Raw genomic sequence first — 16,770 nt, forward strand, 5'->3', positions numbered from 1 at the left:
AAGAGAAATACCTTTTTACATGAAGGTGTAAAAAAAGTTCTTTTGTGGACAGACAGATATTACCTAAGAATGAATTAAAACAAGAGAACTTGAATAGTTCTCAATGACTTATGTGCAAATAGATTTTCCTTGAGTAGAAGATAATTACTACTTAAGAAAATCCCAGCACAGTATATATAACTTGATGCAAGCGAGAACAATAACGAATAAATGTACAGTTGTAGGACCAGGGAAAATAGATAGATAGTACATGAAGAAGTATCATGCCTTCATAAATCTATTTTACAGGAATAGCTGACCAGATACAGTTAAATTTTGACCAAACGATACTCATCACTGATTACTTAGTTAAATTCTAGTATGAAGTCCCTACAGTCATACAGTCAAATGTTATAACCAAAAACAATGATTTTTTAAATTTAATGCTTGAATCTTAACTTTTTGACTCAGCCAGTTTGCAATTACAGTACAGTACAACTACAACTTAATATTCACAATTATAATTATCTTAGTATAGTTTTACTTAATGATTTACTGAACTGAAACTTTGAATTTAAAAAAATAGTCACTACTGGTCATACAATTACTTTGAAACTATACAAAAGCACCATTCAAATCATTCTAGTACAAAAAAAATCTTTGTTTATGAAATGATTATTATCAATGGTGTCGGTGTATACACTCTCTGTCTTCCCTTAAACTAAGAGATTAAAATCGCTTCATATCTTTCTTTCTACGAACTAATTCTTTCTTCCTGTACTATATCCTTATTGCAATTTTTCTTTTATACATTACCACCCCTGAATTAACTACTTTTATGAATCCGGTGTTCATCTTGTTGTGTTAATGAGGTACGGCAACTTGGACCGATGCATATATGTGCCTGGTCTTACGTTGTAGCTGACTGACTGACTGACTGATTATCATTAATTTTTCTTTTCTAATGAACCTATTTTGATGTATAATTAAAAGATATTATTAGTAAATGAAAGTAGATTCAAATTTAATAAAATACTAGTTAGTAAAGGATAAAGTAATCAGTAACCTGGAGAAAATCAGTGAACTGTAAACATTATTAATTAAATATAGATTACAATGAAAAACATATTTAAAGTATATTTGTAATCAAGGACTGACTTTTGTACCAGTCTTTCAGAAAATAAGCGAAAAGAAAATTAAGAGTGGTCAAATCAAGACATAACATCTAATTATAAAGTCAATGATTGTTGGTCCAAAACCATATTGATGTGTGCAGCCAGTACGATAACGGTTATCAATAGTTGACGAAACTGAGTGATAGCGATCAGTATCGGTCACACTGAAGTAGATGTATTGACACTTAATTTTCCTTTAGTTCATTATTTCTAATATTACTTCAAGTATACCTTTTTATTTCATCTTCTTAAACCATACCCTTAATGTTTAATCTTTTTCACTATTATTGTTACTATAATTAGTTTGATTCATTCCCTAAATAACTCTTCATGCTGTTGTGGCATGCCATCTTGGACTAATGTACAATCTTATGAGATCCTACATTGATTATGACTCACTACAACTTTGAAGAACGCGTCTTGTATTTAAAGGGTAGGTGATGTTACCCAACTGCCCAAACGAAACCCTGTAAAATAGTATTAGTTGAATGCTTTAATCATTGCCTAATACAGCAACAATGATTTGTTTTCGCAACACTCGATAATAAAATGAGCAAAATTAATTCTACAAAATTCATCTTTGTATTGTTTGTTTGAATCTTCCCATTGATGTCTAGGACTGCAGTTGATCAGTCTCTTATTGGCATATGTGCATCCTGTGGAGATTGACTCGATATTGCCTTAAGTCGCAAGCATAATAAGTATAGATGAGTGGTAGCCATCAGTGGAATTTTGGACGCGCGTTTCGTCCCATTTGGGACTCTTCAGCTGGATGCACCTGCTTCATCTCATTGCACAAGAAAGTGGCTATCAGGACTCAGTAGTCAGGTGGATAACGCGATAGCATTTGGAGCGAACGATATTGGTTCGGAGTCCCGAAGTGAACATCAACTCTGGGATACAGGAACATACAGCTGACGAATCCCAAGTAAGACGAAAGGCGCATCCGGGATTCCATTGCTAGTCACCATCTACCTCTGTTTAATTCTACGCGGCCTATTATAACATTTCATAAGGTTAGCATTTATTTGAACACAAACAGTTGTACAGATGGGCACCAAAACATATATGCGCCACAAAACATTTGTGTGAAGGTTGGTGCCAAACCTGAAGCAGGTATTTTTCTTAGGCAGCCGATCCCCGAGTCATTGACCTAAAGATCTAGTCCACAAGGTAGCAGTAAGTGATACATTCTCATGGCGACCGACGACCAAGGTTTTCACACCATTTGTCCCATCAGGAAGCTGGGGCCCAAGTGCACCCTAGGTGGGTCCTTCGTACCCACCAACCAAGTCTAAGTGCCAGGCACTTTCCTTTTGTTCCGTCAATTTCGTTAACGACTCTGTCGTCAGAAGGCGGAGAGTAGGACTTCTCTGACGGCGGCTATGTGAGCGTGGTCATATGAGAATATTTTAAAAAGGTAAGGTGGACTCTCCCACCCTCGGTCATACCGGGGCGTTCGGGGACTGCAATCGAAGTCAACCACCATGAAGTTAGTTTCAAGGATACATCACTATAAGCGTTAAAAAATTCGAAAACATGATTGGAATTCAAAGGTGTTTACTTATCTTATTTTTCCAAACATTAAAATTGAACACTTCAAATAAAAGGCCAAAGGGAGTATAAAGAGCATTTTAGTTTGTAAATCAATGTCTCTTACTTCAGTTATACTGATATTCACAACTATAATCAACTTATGATCAACACAGAAATTCATCATTTTAAAGAGCAGATGTTACTAAGGTCATGTGTACTACATGATAAGAAGAAAATATTTCACCATTAGTTAGCATAACAATTCCAGAAATCAATAAAGAATTATACAAACCTAATTGTTTTGCAACTGCCGGAGGAAACATTCGTGATGCAAATGTTCGTCGGAATATAGCTGAAAATTCTTTATCCAATCCACCGATACCCATTTGATTAAAATCCCAATTTGGATTGATGATACTATGATAGCCACCACCCCCTCCAATAGAACTAGCTCCATCGTCATCCAATGCAGCTTTACCAATTAATAATAATTTAGAATCTGATTGAGGCATCCAACGAATTACTGTATTCCCAGTTAACATGCCAATCTGTTGAGGGTAGTAGTAAGAATAATGTGGAAAATAGTACGATCGATCCGTTCAAAAAATGTTGATAAAAAGAGATCATAAGAAACATTAGAATACCCCATATGAATTACACTTTTAACAAACATTAAAAAGTGAATGGACCTTCTGTCAAGCAGATTTTAATGTTACACAGAAAGAATCAACAGTTTTCCAGTTGCCGCATTACCTGATAAAATATACTGCAAAAATAGTGTATGAGCTTAGTAACTCAGCTGAGAAGCAAGGAGTTAATATAACACTTGTTGAGTATAGCCCACGTATGTCTTTTACATTTATAGACTAAGTTTCACAGCCATAGCGCGGAGTGCTGAACAGTATACTCGCCCTTTAGTTGGGAGACGGATATTTTGTCTACACCACAAATGACTCGAGAAGGTGAAGGCCAACCCATCCTCCTAAATTCTTTACCGAGATCTCGTTAAACACCAACGAACCAGAGCTAATAAGGTTTCTGAGATAAATGAGGTACCTTCCTCGCTTGGGAACAAACCATTTTTAGACTATGAAGTACATTTCATCCATGTATTTAACAATAAGTAATTTATGAAGTTGACTTGGAAATAAAAGACCATTTATTGTTTGAGTAATCCTAAAAGTGGTTGACGAAATTTAGTCACTACCTCAATAAGTGTTACACTTTAAAATTATTTCTAAAAACATAAGTTCCATTACAATACTACACAAAAACAGTGTGTTATTAGACTTACTTTACTATTGTCAACACCACCATCCATTGACAAAGCTTAAAAATAAACACAATAACATTTATTATAAACATAATTAAAATACGAGTTATATAAAGGAATTATCACTTCATAACAATTAGTTTGATATTCAGACAATTTTCATAGACTGAACAAAAAGACAAAACAATTAGCGATAGATTTAATTCGTTTCTATGATATATTTCTGATTATCTTTCAACTGATCACAGTCAGTGAAGAAAATTGTAATCAATCAATGTAAATATTTCAACCCTACAGGGGATGATAATGTCTCGAATAGCTCAGTGGTTACGTGTCTCAGACTGTAAAGCTGAGTAACAGGGGTCCACATTCCACTAACGGTTTTTCTGAAATTCAAAGTACACCTAGCTAACGAGCCCTAATTACGACGAAATTTAGGTCAAGAATGGTTTTCTACCACCGACTATTTCCAACTAAATAACAAAAAGTAAACTACACAAAAACATTTAACCACTTGACTTGAGTTTAGTGCATTATGTAAATTGATCATTGATAAACCAATCATCACTAATAAAGCAGTTAGAAAATAGGACATTGATTACCTCTCTAGTGATTAATTAATGAACTTTTAATGCTCTTTTAGTTAATTTCATTATTTCTCTTACTCATATTTTTTTGTCATTTTACTACAGAACAAATTGTATCAACCTACTCAGCTATTGTATGAGATTTTATGTTATTCTGTTTATCCTAATGATAAGCGCTAGTTGGTTGACATTTTCTATCGTTAGTCAATGCACATACAATCAAATAAAAAATACGGACTCTCATATTAGAGGTTAGAACTACTCCAGCTTGTATGAAATAATCAGTTACAAGGTAGTATTCACATATTACAAAATCTAAGAGATCTATCATAAAAACTTTACTTCAAAACAAACATTACAGGAGTTGTGCGTGTTAATACTTACCTGACAATTTCTTAACCTCAACAAGGAATGTCATTTTGTTAAACCGATAAAGGATATGCTGACCGACGGTCAATGGTGTATCTGCAAATTGCATGCTGAATTCTAAAGCCATTCGATCTGAATCTAATGGCTCATTGATCGACCTAGGAGATTTAAAACGAAAATTGTCAAAAAATGGAGAGAGAGAGAGAGAGAGAGAGAGAGAGAGAGAAGTGACTATTACATCATGAATAATGCATATAATACTGAGACAACGGACTAAACACCATTAGCCAACTTTCCTCCATTTATAAATGTATGTGAACAGACAAAAATAATTTGTATGAAGCAAGTTATATACAACTTCATGATACGTTAGATACTACTCAGTTACCTATACCAAAGTGAGCAAGAACTAAGAATTTGTTGAACGGGAGTTACGCGATGTATGTCCAAGAAAACGTACAGAAACGCAGTACCTTGTAAATTATAGTGTGTATCCTTTATGTATCGAGTGAATTGGTAAGTTTTGAAAGTCTAACCAATAGCAACCTTCGTCTAAATCTGATAGAACAGTCTCACAGTATTTGGACGCCGAGTTGATGTGAGACATTAAGGAGGAAGAATGTATTTGTAAAATCTCAGCGAATGAATTTGAAGTAAATCTGACGTTTCGCCTAGCAATCTGGTGCAAGCATTTTCAAGGAAATATAATCAAACATCAAAATTATTGGATATAAATAAGTACATTGTTCTCTGGTTAACTGTATACTAAATAGGTCATCCAATCAACGTTAACAATGTTTAAAGTAGGTATTTGCATTATTGTGTAAGAGACATGTGGTGTGAAACGAAAAGCGTGTCAAGATAACAGATTGTGTGTATACATAAGTGGCGTGAGAAAAAATTTCATTCATTATATATTGCTTCTAATCAGTGGATCTTTAAGAAAACATACAATTTATGTATATGATGTGAATAAAATATATCACAGCATGCATAAAATGCTAACCTCCATCCATCATGAATTATAATCCTTGTGACAATATGCACATATGCCAGTAAGAGACTGATCAATTGCACGATTAAACAACAATCGGAAGATACAAGCAAACAATACCAAGTGAATTTGTACTTTAAACATTGTTAACGTTGATTGGATGACCTATTTAGTATACAGTTAACCAGAGAACAATGTACTTATTTATATCCAATAATTTTGATGTTTGATTATATTTCCTTGAAAATGCTTGCACCAGATTGCTAGGCGAAACGTCAGATTTACTTCAAATTCATTCGCTGAGATTTTACAAATACATTCTTCCTCCTTAAGTTAAAATAGAAGTATATAAAGGCATATACTTGGCAAATATGTTACAATACTAAACTATTGCTCAGGACTCATCTAATGAGGGCTGCTAGGTTTGAAGCTATTACGAGTTCACTTAATATGCGAACGAAACAAAGAATTGTGACTGTAGACCAATAAGCTAGCTATTTGATGCGTCCCAGCCCCGCTAAGTAGAGGAAGAAGTCCAAGCTTGGAACGGGAAAGTGTATTCCGTAAGCCAGAAGCATGAGTGAATAATAACAGACACAAATCAAACGTATATATACAGCATAAAACTGTCCTTGGGAAGCGTTGCAAAAATAGCATACTAAAAATACACAACGGATCAATAGCGTTAAAGATTCTCCCAAGTGGGAAATACGACATGAAGGCGAAAAGTGCGCTTTTGACGCGAAAACAAGGAATTTCAAATTTCCAAAATAAAATTACAAAATTAAGGCATTTACCAAGTGAGTTCTGGGGATCTAACATCCCCAACAAGGGAAAATAAATTTTTCTACCCCCTCTGGTATGACCCTTTATAACTGCACCCATGATGCAAACCGTGAATATTTAAGACCTACCCGTCGTGAAACCCACTATTTATAACATTGATTAATTCAACCAGAAAGTTTATATGCATACCTTTATATTTAGTCCGATATAATGCAATAATTGTGGGTTTATAACTGTAGAACCTGGCGAATTTATCGAAAACAATTCTTTGTTGTAATTTTACTTTTAAATATTCTATAGGGAATTTTTAGTTACCAAAATATAAAGGACACCCAATTGCACTGAAGGCTCTCAATGAGCGAGTGTCCAAAAAATTGTTACGCATTTGAAAACTTACGCTAACATATAGTTTCAATTATTGGGATGTCTTAATCTTACGCTTGAGTTATTATTGATTGTAGAAGATGCAAGTGGATTTCATGTATTTACTAAGTTTTTAGCCTACTTATTCCCTTTCAGATTCTTTGACACACTGATTTTCACATTATTTCAGTACATAAGGTACCTTCAGGCTAGATGGAAAGCTGAAAGTTACACATAGTCTAAAACTCACAGAGGAGAAGGTAACGTTTAATTCCATGTATTACATTTCTATGTATAAACAATAAAGTTGACAAATCCAAACATTTACACCAGGATTTTAACAGAATACGTTTCTTTTTAAATAAAACCCTATTTAACTAACACTTACATTTTTTTATTATTAAAATCCACAGCCAAAACTGCAGAACCTAGACATTCACGAGCCAAATTAAATGTGTATGGTTGAACATCTAACGGTTCATCTACTGAAATATTGCCCCATTTACGCTGTGAATAATTTGAGAATAATGACAATAATTAAATTGCTTATACAGAATATACAATCAAATAGTTTTACAAAACAAATTACAAGTTATCAGTTGTAGTTCAATTATGTAATGATAAAGGCATAAAGTCTAAACTTCAAAAACATATTTCACTACTAATTACAAATAGTTAATACTTTTATGAGCATTGGTTCTCATAAATTTGTGTTTAAAAAAAATTTAATATACACATCAGCTATGTACATGGTTAATTTTATACAGGAAACTAGATGATGTACCATTTTAAAAGAAAATAAATAATGTAAGAAATATATCTATCTACGCTAATAGGATAACGACTGCCATTAAATGATCAGGTTAATTATTTATTCAAGAGCCTTAAGGATAACGAAATTCCCCTATGTAGTTGTACAAGTCGACTGTAGTGCCTAGTACTGTGCCACGTCTATATGGGTTATTCTAGATTCCGGACAGACAAATTTATTTACTCTTGTCCATCGTTCGCTCACTAACCTTGACTGTTTTTATATGAGCGTGTGTGTGTCGCTTACTCCAATCATCAAATGCCTTTGGCTTATTTTTATCTGACTACAAATATTGAGTCACGCTTGATTAGATTAAGTTGGCACACATGCCAATTTTCTACTTTATTTTCCCGCTTTCATTCTTAATGTCTGAATTAACGAGTGCCTGAAATAAATTCATCAAACTTAATCCATGTTTACCTTATTATTGCCGCTATCGCACAAACGGATTTAGCTTAGGTGTAATATACGGAGTTCAAAAGAAGATTTGCATTCATGACATATTCATTTGTTCTTCCAAGTGGAAGTTAGTTCATGGGCCACAAGAAAGTGTTTATATTAAAAACAAAAAAATCTTTAACTGAAGGTATCAAACCAGTTTATGAGAATGTGGAACTTCAGTTGATTAAATCGGTTGGAATACAAATAACATACCACCAGCTTCTTCTTATCTTAGCGTATAAAAGCAATTTATAATCACTATAATAAATATATATAAAATAGAGCTCCCGAATGCCCTGGTACGGCCGAGTGAGTAGAGTCCGCTCTTCTTCACTAAATGCTCTTACATGGCCACGCATATATAACCTCTGTCAGGGAAGTCCTACTCACTTCCTCGAGGCAGGGGTGTTGCCTACGAAATTGAGAGGACGAAAAGCGAATGTCCGGCGCTTCAACCGGGTTGGTGGATATCGAGAGTTCACCCAGGGGAGTTGAAAACCCTGATTTCAAACCAATGGTGCACATGGGCTTCAGTATGTTGAGGGAACAAATGGCGTATGAACCAACCGTTGGTCACCGGCTACCATGGGAATGCATCTCCTAATGTTGACCCACTGCCTTGTGGATCAGACCTTCAGGTCAAAGGCTCTGGGTATGGCCCCCCAAGAAAACCACCTGATTCGGTTTGGGCACCCGGGCAGTATCACAACCCTCACACATATCAAGTGAGATTTGTGTGGTGCATATGTATTTGGTGCCTCCTTGTACCAATATCTATGTGTTAAAATAAATAATAAATTACTGAGTTTTTTTTGGAATATAAAACTTGATGCATAAACTCCTTTAAGACATTGCCTGGTTCATATATAAGCGTACAGCTAATTCCCTAAATTGATATTCGATATATTTTAGAAATGCTGACAAGTGAATATATATCCTACTTGATAAAGTAATCAGAATCACAGAAATAAATAGAGATAGGGTGATTTATAATTTTGAGTATTTACAAAGACTTTGAGAGTACACGTAAAGGAGAGGAAAAATTATGTATTGATTTTTGCAGATAACTATTTCCTCAATAAAGGACGGAAGAATAGGATTAGGGACAGACATGTCATTCTTGTATGTCTATGTTATATCACAGGTACTCTAGATAAATAGAGAGAAATAGTAAAGTACAAGGTGAGATAACTTTTAATGAAATAAATTACATTCCAAGTAAGCAATGATCTTAAACTGAATGAAACAAGATCTAATGAATTTGAACAATATCGAAAGTCATACAATCCCACTTTAAAATATTAGATAATCGTCGTTTTATATCGCGAGCAGAGTGCTATTGTGAATATGAACCACTAAATCCCGACTCACTGGTATATGAGACCTGAAAGCTTTGTTAATAAACCTCACACTAAGACAGAGCAATTGACTAAAACTCCCTATTTTTTCAAAGGTTATTCAGTTGGCATCAACTTATGATAAAAGTCACTACTGAATAAAACAAGTATTATTACAGTACCACGCCTAATCCTTGTAATGTGTAAAAGCCTGTAGTTAGAGTTAATTTTATAACGCACCTTTTTATTCACATGATGTTCCATCCAATTTTCCTGTCCTTTTTATGGTTTATTAATTTATTTTAGTGTATTGACACAATGTAACCAAGTCAAAGTTTATACGGTCAACTTTCAGACACACAATTTTCGCATAGGGTCTAATAATACTACCCAATTATGCAAACTGAAGTAGATGATGAGAGTTTCTAATCTGGTTGACAGTCATGCGTTGCAACCAACAGATCACAGTCTCAGTGTCACTTTATTACCATGTTTACTGAACACTGTTAATTTATTGCGCTATTTTATTCGATACAGATCAGCTAATTTTTGATTACTAAGCATATTAAAACACTTTAGAAGAGTGAAAAAACCATGAGTGTTTCTGAGTGTTATTGAGATACTACAAAAAGGCTTAAAAGTGTTACTCTAAAATTTAATAAATTTGTAAAACAATCACAATGAGCATATTAAAAGTGTACGTACTATCGCTTTAGAGTTCATAAGACCATGTCAAGTTTAAGTAAAAAACTGATATAGACGTATAACAGGATCGATATTACCGCAAAAATAATACATCCTTTATACCAAAAACATCCCATAAACGAGTCAAGTTCACCCCCTTATCTCTATTACTATGGCAGTGAATTAACCTAACATGACTACAAGAGGTACTACGTTAAAATCCATTCACTTAATTAGAAATTTTGAATACTAAATAAATAAGGTTTAAATTACCTGTTTTATTTTTATAATAAGACATAATACCAAAAAATTCTGTAATAAAATGCAAATTTATCCAGAACCAATAAGTAAATTTGTAATTTTTCGGTTATACTTTACCTCTCTACACGCGACTAGTGCATTTTAAACCTTATTGCCAAACGAATCCAGTAAACCAAGTTTGCAACGCAAGCACTGACATATTTATCTCCCCAAGATAAATTAAAGATTGATCTTGTCGATTGTTACCGGAAAAACACAAAATGACGACCTTACAAAACCATCTCTAATTGCTCAACGTCAAATGAAATGGATTTCAATGCTCGATAACCCAGTTGAGTGGCAAACGTAATCAAGAGAAGACGATCAAAATTGTGGGCAATATAAAATAGCAAACGTTACCAGTAACTGATAGAATAAAGTAACTAAATAAGTACGAATGAAAGTTATTTCAGACCGAATAACTTTGATGGTAACGTCTGAAGTTTAAAATTTGGTGGAACAGATTAAAATTTATGATGCAGCATTACTTTGTTGGAGTCTCAGCTAACATGAAATGTACATCCAAGGTTTCCAAATAACTGTTTACTCGGTTGAATCACCGGCATCAAAGCGTAGTAAAATAACGCTCTAATACCAAGTAATTGCAAAACAAAATACCATTGTAACACGTGTGCATAAACAAACTTCACTAAGCTCAATTGGGATAGAATTTTTATCTGATCAAACACATAATGGTCAATAAACCGTTTATGAAGGGTTGTTGTTTTAAATCTCACTAAACCAACCACTGTTTCAAACAAATTATATATGAGCTATCACTTGAGCTTATACGGAACTTCATCGATAAGAGCATTAGAATCCACCTCGATTCTTAGACGAATATATCGTTAAGTGGCCAGTTAGAACCAAGGAATTTCGGGTTTGAAAGTCTTACAGTGTAGTGATTACTTTTTAAGACAACAGACTGGGTTTTTTATGATTAATTATGAAAGTATTTTAATTTTCTTAAACCAAGAAACTAAAAGCTATTTCACTAAATTTTTACAGCTTCAGGAAACTAGTCGTGAACTGAAAGGTCCCTGCGAATAACTAACCATGAATGAGGAGTAAAACCGATTAGTTTTAAGATAGATGGGAATGAATGAGATGGGACAATGTAGTCTTCGATAACACAGGAATATTTGTTTAAACTGTCAAACACTTCATTTGGAAGGTTTTGTTTCTGCAGGATCACTGGCAATACCAGATAACTGTCATAAATGTTTGCAAAATTTTTATGAAAAACTACGTTGTTTCTTAGTTGTAAATAATCGACACAGCTACACGGGATTTAACAATAGTATCCAAATGTAATAAGATTAATACTTATGGAATTCGATACACATTTGGGTGGTCAAATTTACTAGGAACAAATGTGGGAAGAAGGAAACGATCATATATTTGGAGGCCGGAGGAATGGTGATAAAATAATAAGAAATATGATTACTGACTCATTATTACTCAAAAATAAAGTACTTAATGCATTTTGTAGATTTATACACAAACAACTTAAAGATGAGGGAGAGGACTTTCGAACATTTTTATTTACAAGGAGTTTGGAGCGACAGGATATTAAGAAGTGCTTTACACAAAACTAAATGTGCAGCAATAGTAACTATGTAATGACAGTAACACAGTAATATTGAAGGATTCGTTAAACAGCACACCGCTACTGATGAAGAGCAGAGAAAAATATGCTATGATACCCACAAGTTTAAATTCCGAGCCACGTACAGTAGCAACTCGAAACACCTGGTTTCATGATTAATCAAACCTTATCTAGGGAATTTTAACATCACCAAGTACTAAGCCAACAAAGTTATTCATCAGTTTACTTAACTATTTCATAAACTAGCCACTTCTCCGCTTTTCTCATGTAATCCCGCTGTTGGAATATATTACCAGACAGGAGCCTCGGATAAATATTGGTTAACTACTAGTCCAAGCGTTTCGAGATTCCGTTACTTATCAGATGATTATCCTTAGTATGAACGCACAGAAGTTATAATTTAAATACTTATTACAGTTAACAAATGATATACGACGAACCACTTTCATTTATTACAAAAAAAGAACTATGCATAAATTCTAGATCCACCTGCTACCTCCAGTATACAACACTAACAGCACGGTGCAAAGAGAGAGGCAACCTCCAGTACTAAGCTTAATAAATTTTGCTTACCAATCATTTATGAATAAAACAAGTGGCATCATAACCTATCTCAAACCTTTATTAACAAATCATACAAACTTAATTATCAAAAATACTTGGGCGCACTTTCGTATGGACAAATCACTAATTACACCAATTTAATGTCCAAAACTTATTCTCTTGATGCTAATCGAGACATGAAACTCAGGAACTAATCGAAACAATGATGTAGATTTAATTTGAAAAAAGTAGGAACAAGGATTTGAATAGGACGTAAAAGTTGTTCGGTGCTCCCAGATCTTCAATAACTGGCTAACTTACATGGGTTCGTGATTTCAGTAAAACTTATTTGATGCATCCTCCTTGACTGTTATGAATATTATCAGCAACAGCCTATTGTGGAAGAAAACAAATCAGCCTCCAGATGAAGAGGAAGTTATGAAAAGACGTTTGAGGTGGATAGGAAATACACTAAGGAAATCACCAAACTGCATCACAAAGCGAGTGCTACCTTGGAATCTTGAAAGTAAACGGAAAAGAGGTAGGCCAAACAACATATGGCGTCGAGAATTGGAAGCAGACATGAAAAGAAAGAACAACTGAGAAGGACTGCCCGAGATAGAGTCCGATTGAGAACGCTGGTGAGCTCCTCCACGAGGGGAAGCAGACGTGAGTAATTCCTTGATTTTTAGATGTGTGTCTTCCTTTTCTGAACCTCTATGCTCATTCCTTATTCCTAAGCTAAAAATGACTTCATGCTCCAAGTTATATACATTTAAAAGCTGGACTTCAATTATTCCAATCAAAGCTTCACGTATAATTTACAACATTCCAAAGACGTGAATAAGGTCAGGAACAAGTACTTGTCAGCAGACCACCATCTTTTCCAATGAAAAGTTTTCCCTCAACAGCCCTTATAGACCCAGTCAAAAGAACTGATCAACCAGTAGAGTCCATCACTAAACTGTCATGGTTCTTATAGCCTCCCGTCCTTTCCGAAATCACAAAGTATAGAAGTCTGAACATATGTTATCACGTGTACACTGAAGTTCCGTTTGCTGAGATCATTTTATTGACCAGAAGCCACCGACGTAGAGTACTTGACGGGACTAATATCTACTACCGTTAAAAACTGCGGAACTTCTGCAGCCTGTAAAAACAAGATGCCATGATTCTACAGAGCTTATTAAGCGACTGGAGTAAGACCTAAGAAATACCGTGAAAAAGCTAACAACGCTTTGTAAAAACGAACAAACCGCATATGGATACTGCGCTTAGTAACGGCAATTAAGGTGACAATGTATACTAAAAACATGCTACATTGACGACCGTCAGTGAACCAATCAGAATTAAGACAGAAGCTCATGAACTTATTTGTGTGGAATTTGAGAAAAAGTGCAAGATAGTATATCACCAGGATCTAATGGAAAAATTGGGAAAATTTGGTTACCGAAATTGTGGTGTCTGTTGCTGCGTTAAGCGAACACAGCTTATTCTAACTTCTGGACAGGCCAATTTCTCCATTCTCCTTAAGTTACATTTCAACTTTGTTAATTATTCGCTTATCAACCTTAACTGTTTTTATATAAGCGTATGTGTGTGCATTTCCTATCTTACTCATCACGTCTGTAACTTGTTTTTATGACTATAGATATCGATTAACGCTTGATTAAATCGAATTGGCTCACTCGTCTTCTCCATTGCGCGTTATTTTATTTTCTTCCGCTTTCTGATCAACGATTGTACGGAATACACGTATTTTAAATCCATTCTTGCATTTGACTTATTTAATTCCGTTATGCGCTAACGCGAATTAAGTCGATGATTATGTACGATAGCCAGGATGCATATTTTGACAGCAATCATTCGACAACAATCAAGAACAATCAACCTGGAGTCAGATTTAGGGCCGCTAAAAATGTTTGAAAATGGTAAAAAGAAGACTTATTATTCAGCCAGTGATGAAGCTAAATTATAAGAAACTCCCTCTGACGCAGATTGTATGTTCGAGTATTTGATGTGATTCAATCTATATCCACGTGTTTATGTAGCTATATAGTACTTTCTCACGTTAATACTCAACTAAACCTCAACATTAACTTCCTTAAGTTCATAAATGAGAAAGCATCATTGAGTAATAACTAGTGTCAGTTAGTATTGTCAGCCTTAATCATAATTCGTGATACCAACCCATAACTCGAGCTGGATTACTAATAACTGACCTTTCTTCGTTAAAGCTGATGTTAATTGGCGGCAAATCCCCTATAGACACCCAACACTACCCTGACTGCTAATGAGCAGACTTACCCTTCTTCCTTTACTCTAATGAATGTCTCAACACAAAAGTTTGCCATGCTAAATCTATTTCACAGTGGTTTTTTGTTTTTTATTGTCAATTGTTTTGGAACTAAACATTCCTGATTCACAATTGACTGGTCGCTGAGTAGCAACCACTCATGTTTGTCAAGTTCCTCTTATAAAAGGACTGCAATCCTGATCGAATACTGCCAACTAATTTGCGACTTGCAATTAAATTGACTCGAAATTATTTGTAATATAACGAGGTGTAAGGTTGATAGACTTAGTTCAAAGATGAAGGGATATATGTGAATGACGTTAGTTGAAACTTAGTGATCGATCAAGAGTACATTTAAGTTTTTCAGGGGTTTAGTCACTGTCCGAATAGCTCAGTGGTGGCGTTTTTACATACGAACCGAATTTGCAAAAAAGCATTCATATCCTAGAGATAACAGATGCAAGTTGCTGACAAGTGCCAGATAATACAAAACCTAAGTCCAGAGTTTCAAAGTGACTACATTCAACCACTATATTACTTTCTTAACTGAATGATGAATTCCTAAAAGTCATCAGTATGGTGAACTACTATCTAGTATTTTACACCAGTTTGACGACCTGTAAACCTGAAAGTTCCACTGGAAAGATCCGTGTGAGAAAAAGAAAGCTAACCTGAGCCAAACCAAACGCAACCTTTCCTTGAGGGACATGATCGTGTGAGCCCGCACGAAATACATATTTATCAGCCGCAGTGTGTATGGCTACGCAACTAGAGAAAATGTCTGAGATTATTATATAAAACGAACCCAAGCTTTTCATTAAAATCCTTCGGATTAAAAAACACCCTATTGGTCAGTGAAACTTCCTCATTTGGAGCTTTCGTAGCGAAGAACTTCATTTTGGGAACAACCGTATCGCGACCTAGAAAAACGAGCTTTGCACCTTAAATGTACAAGGAAAAAATATTGCTTCCAAAGCTAGATTTTTTTGAGAATAGAAGGTGACCGAACAAATATAAGATGTGCTTAATATTAATGAACCTGACATTGTTTGCACAGAGAATTTCAACTTATGATCCAAAAACTTTCAGTAGTAGGCGTCTAACGACTTTGATGGAGCATGTTTTAGTACACCCTATATTTGAACACAAATATTTTAGTTCTTCTTTATTAGACCTAGTAATCATTCACGTGACTGAGGATTTCGCCTAAATAATCTCACACTGTTGGCAAATGGCAATCATGCTGTTCGGTTATTCACGTTTAGGGCTTCTTTTGTAGTATTCCATCAGGTCAGACCGCGCCCAAATGTCTGGAGGGTAAAAGTGACAGCCATGCAGAACTGGTCAGAAAATACCAGCTCAACTGAAGAAGTATGATCTGTTTTTAAAGATACGGTTCATTTCCTTACATCCTTATTTAAACCATGCTCAACACGACACAAGCCTAACAACTACCCACTATGGACAACTAGAGAGAGCATGAAACTTCTCATACGTTGGGAAAAGCATTGAACACTGTTTATCTCTACAGGCCGTGAACGGTTCAGATCCACTTAATGTACAGCTAAAAATGATTGCAAAGCACTGATTAGTAAAACTAGGCTCCTTGTGAAAACATTTGCTAGAGACCGTAAAAACAGCCTCAAAGGTTTGTTTTCGTATTAAAAGAAACCAACTGAGAGAAGTG

The 16,770-nt window shown here is 34.8% G+C and overlaps 1 protein-coding gene across 2 annotated transcripts in view; it reads right to left on the bottom strand.

Annotated features, from left to right (window-relative positions):
• Window positions 1-16,508, bottom strand: part of NSF2_1 (Vesicle-fusing ATPase 2) — a 31,761-nt gene extending 15,253 nt beyond the window's left edge. For both annotated transcript variants that reach the window (XM_051217919.1, XM_051217920.1), the window contains exons 1-6: window positions 15,889-16,508; window positions 15,755-15,851; window positions 7,451-7,569; window positions 4,935-5,077; window positions 3,985-4,019; window positions 2,983-3,238 (exon numbers count right to left, since the gene is read on the bottom strand). In XM_051217919.1, the coding sequence (XP_051064356.1) occupies window positions 2,983-3,238; window positions 3,985-4,019; window positions 4,935-5,077; window positions 7,451-7,569; window positions 15,755-15,851; window positions 15,889-15,980 (742 nt within the window). In that variant the 5' untranslated portion in view covers window positions 15,981-16,508. The remainder of the gene's footprint in view (window positions 1-2,982; window positions 3,239-3,984; window positions 4,020-4,934; window positions 5,078-7,450; window positions 7,570-15,754; window positions 15,852-15,888) is intronic.
• Window positions 16,509-16,770: the final 262 nt, after the last annotated feature.

Source organism: Schistosoma haematobium, chromosome 7, assembly GCF_000699445.3.
Source record: "Schistosoma haematobium chromosome 7, whole genome shotgun sequence".
Taxonomy (NCBI): Eukaryota; Metazoa; Platyhelminthes; class Trematoda; order Strigeidida; family Schistosomatidae; genus Schistosoma; species Schistosoma haematobium.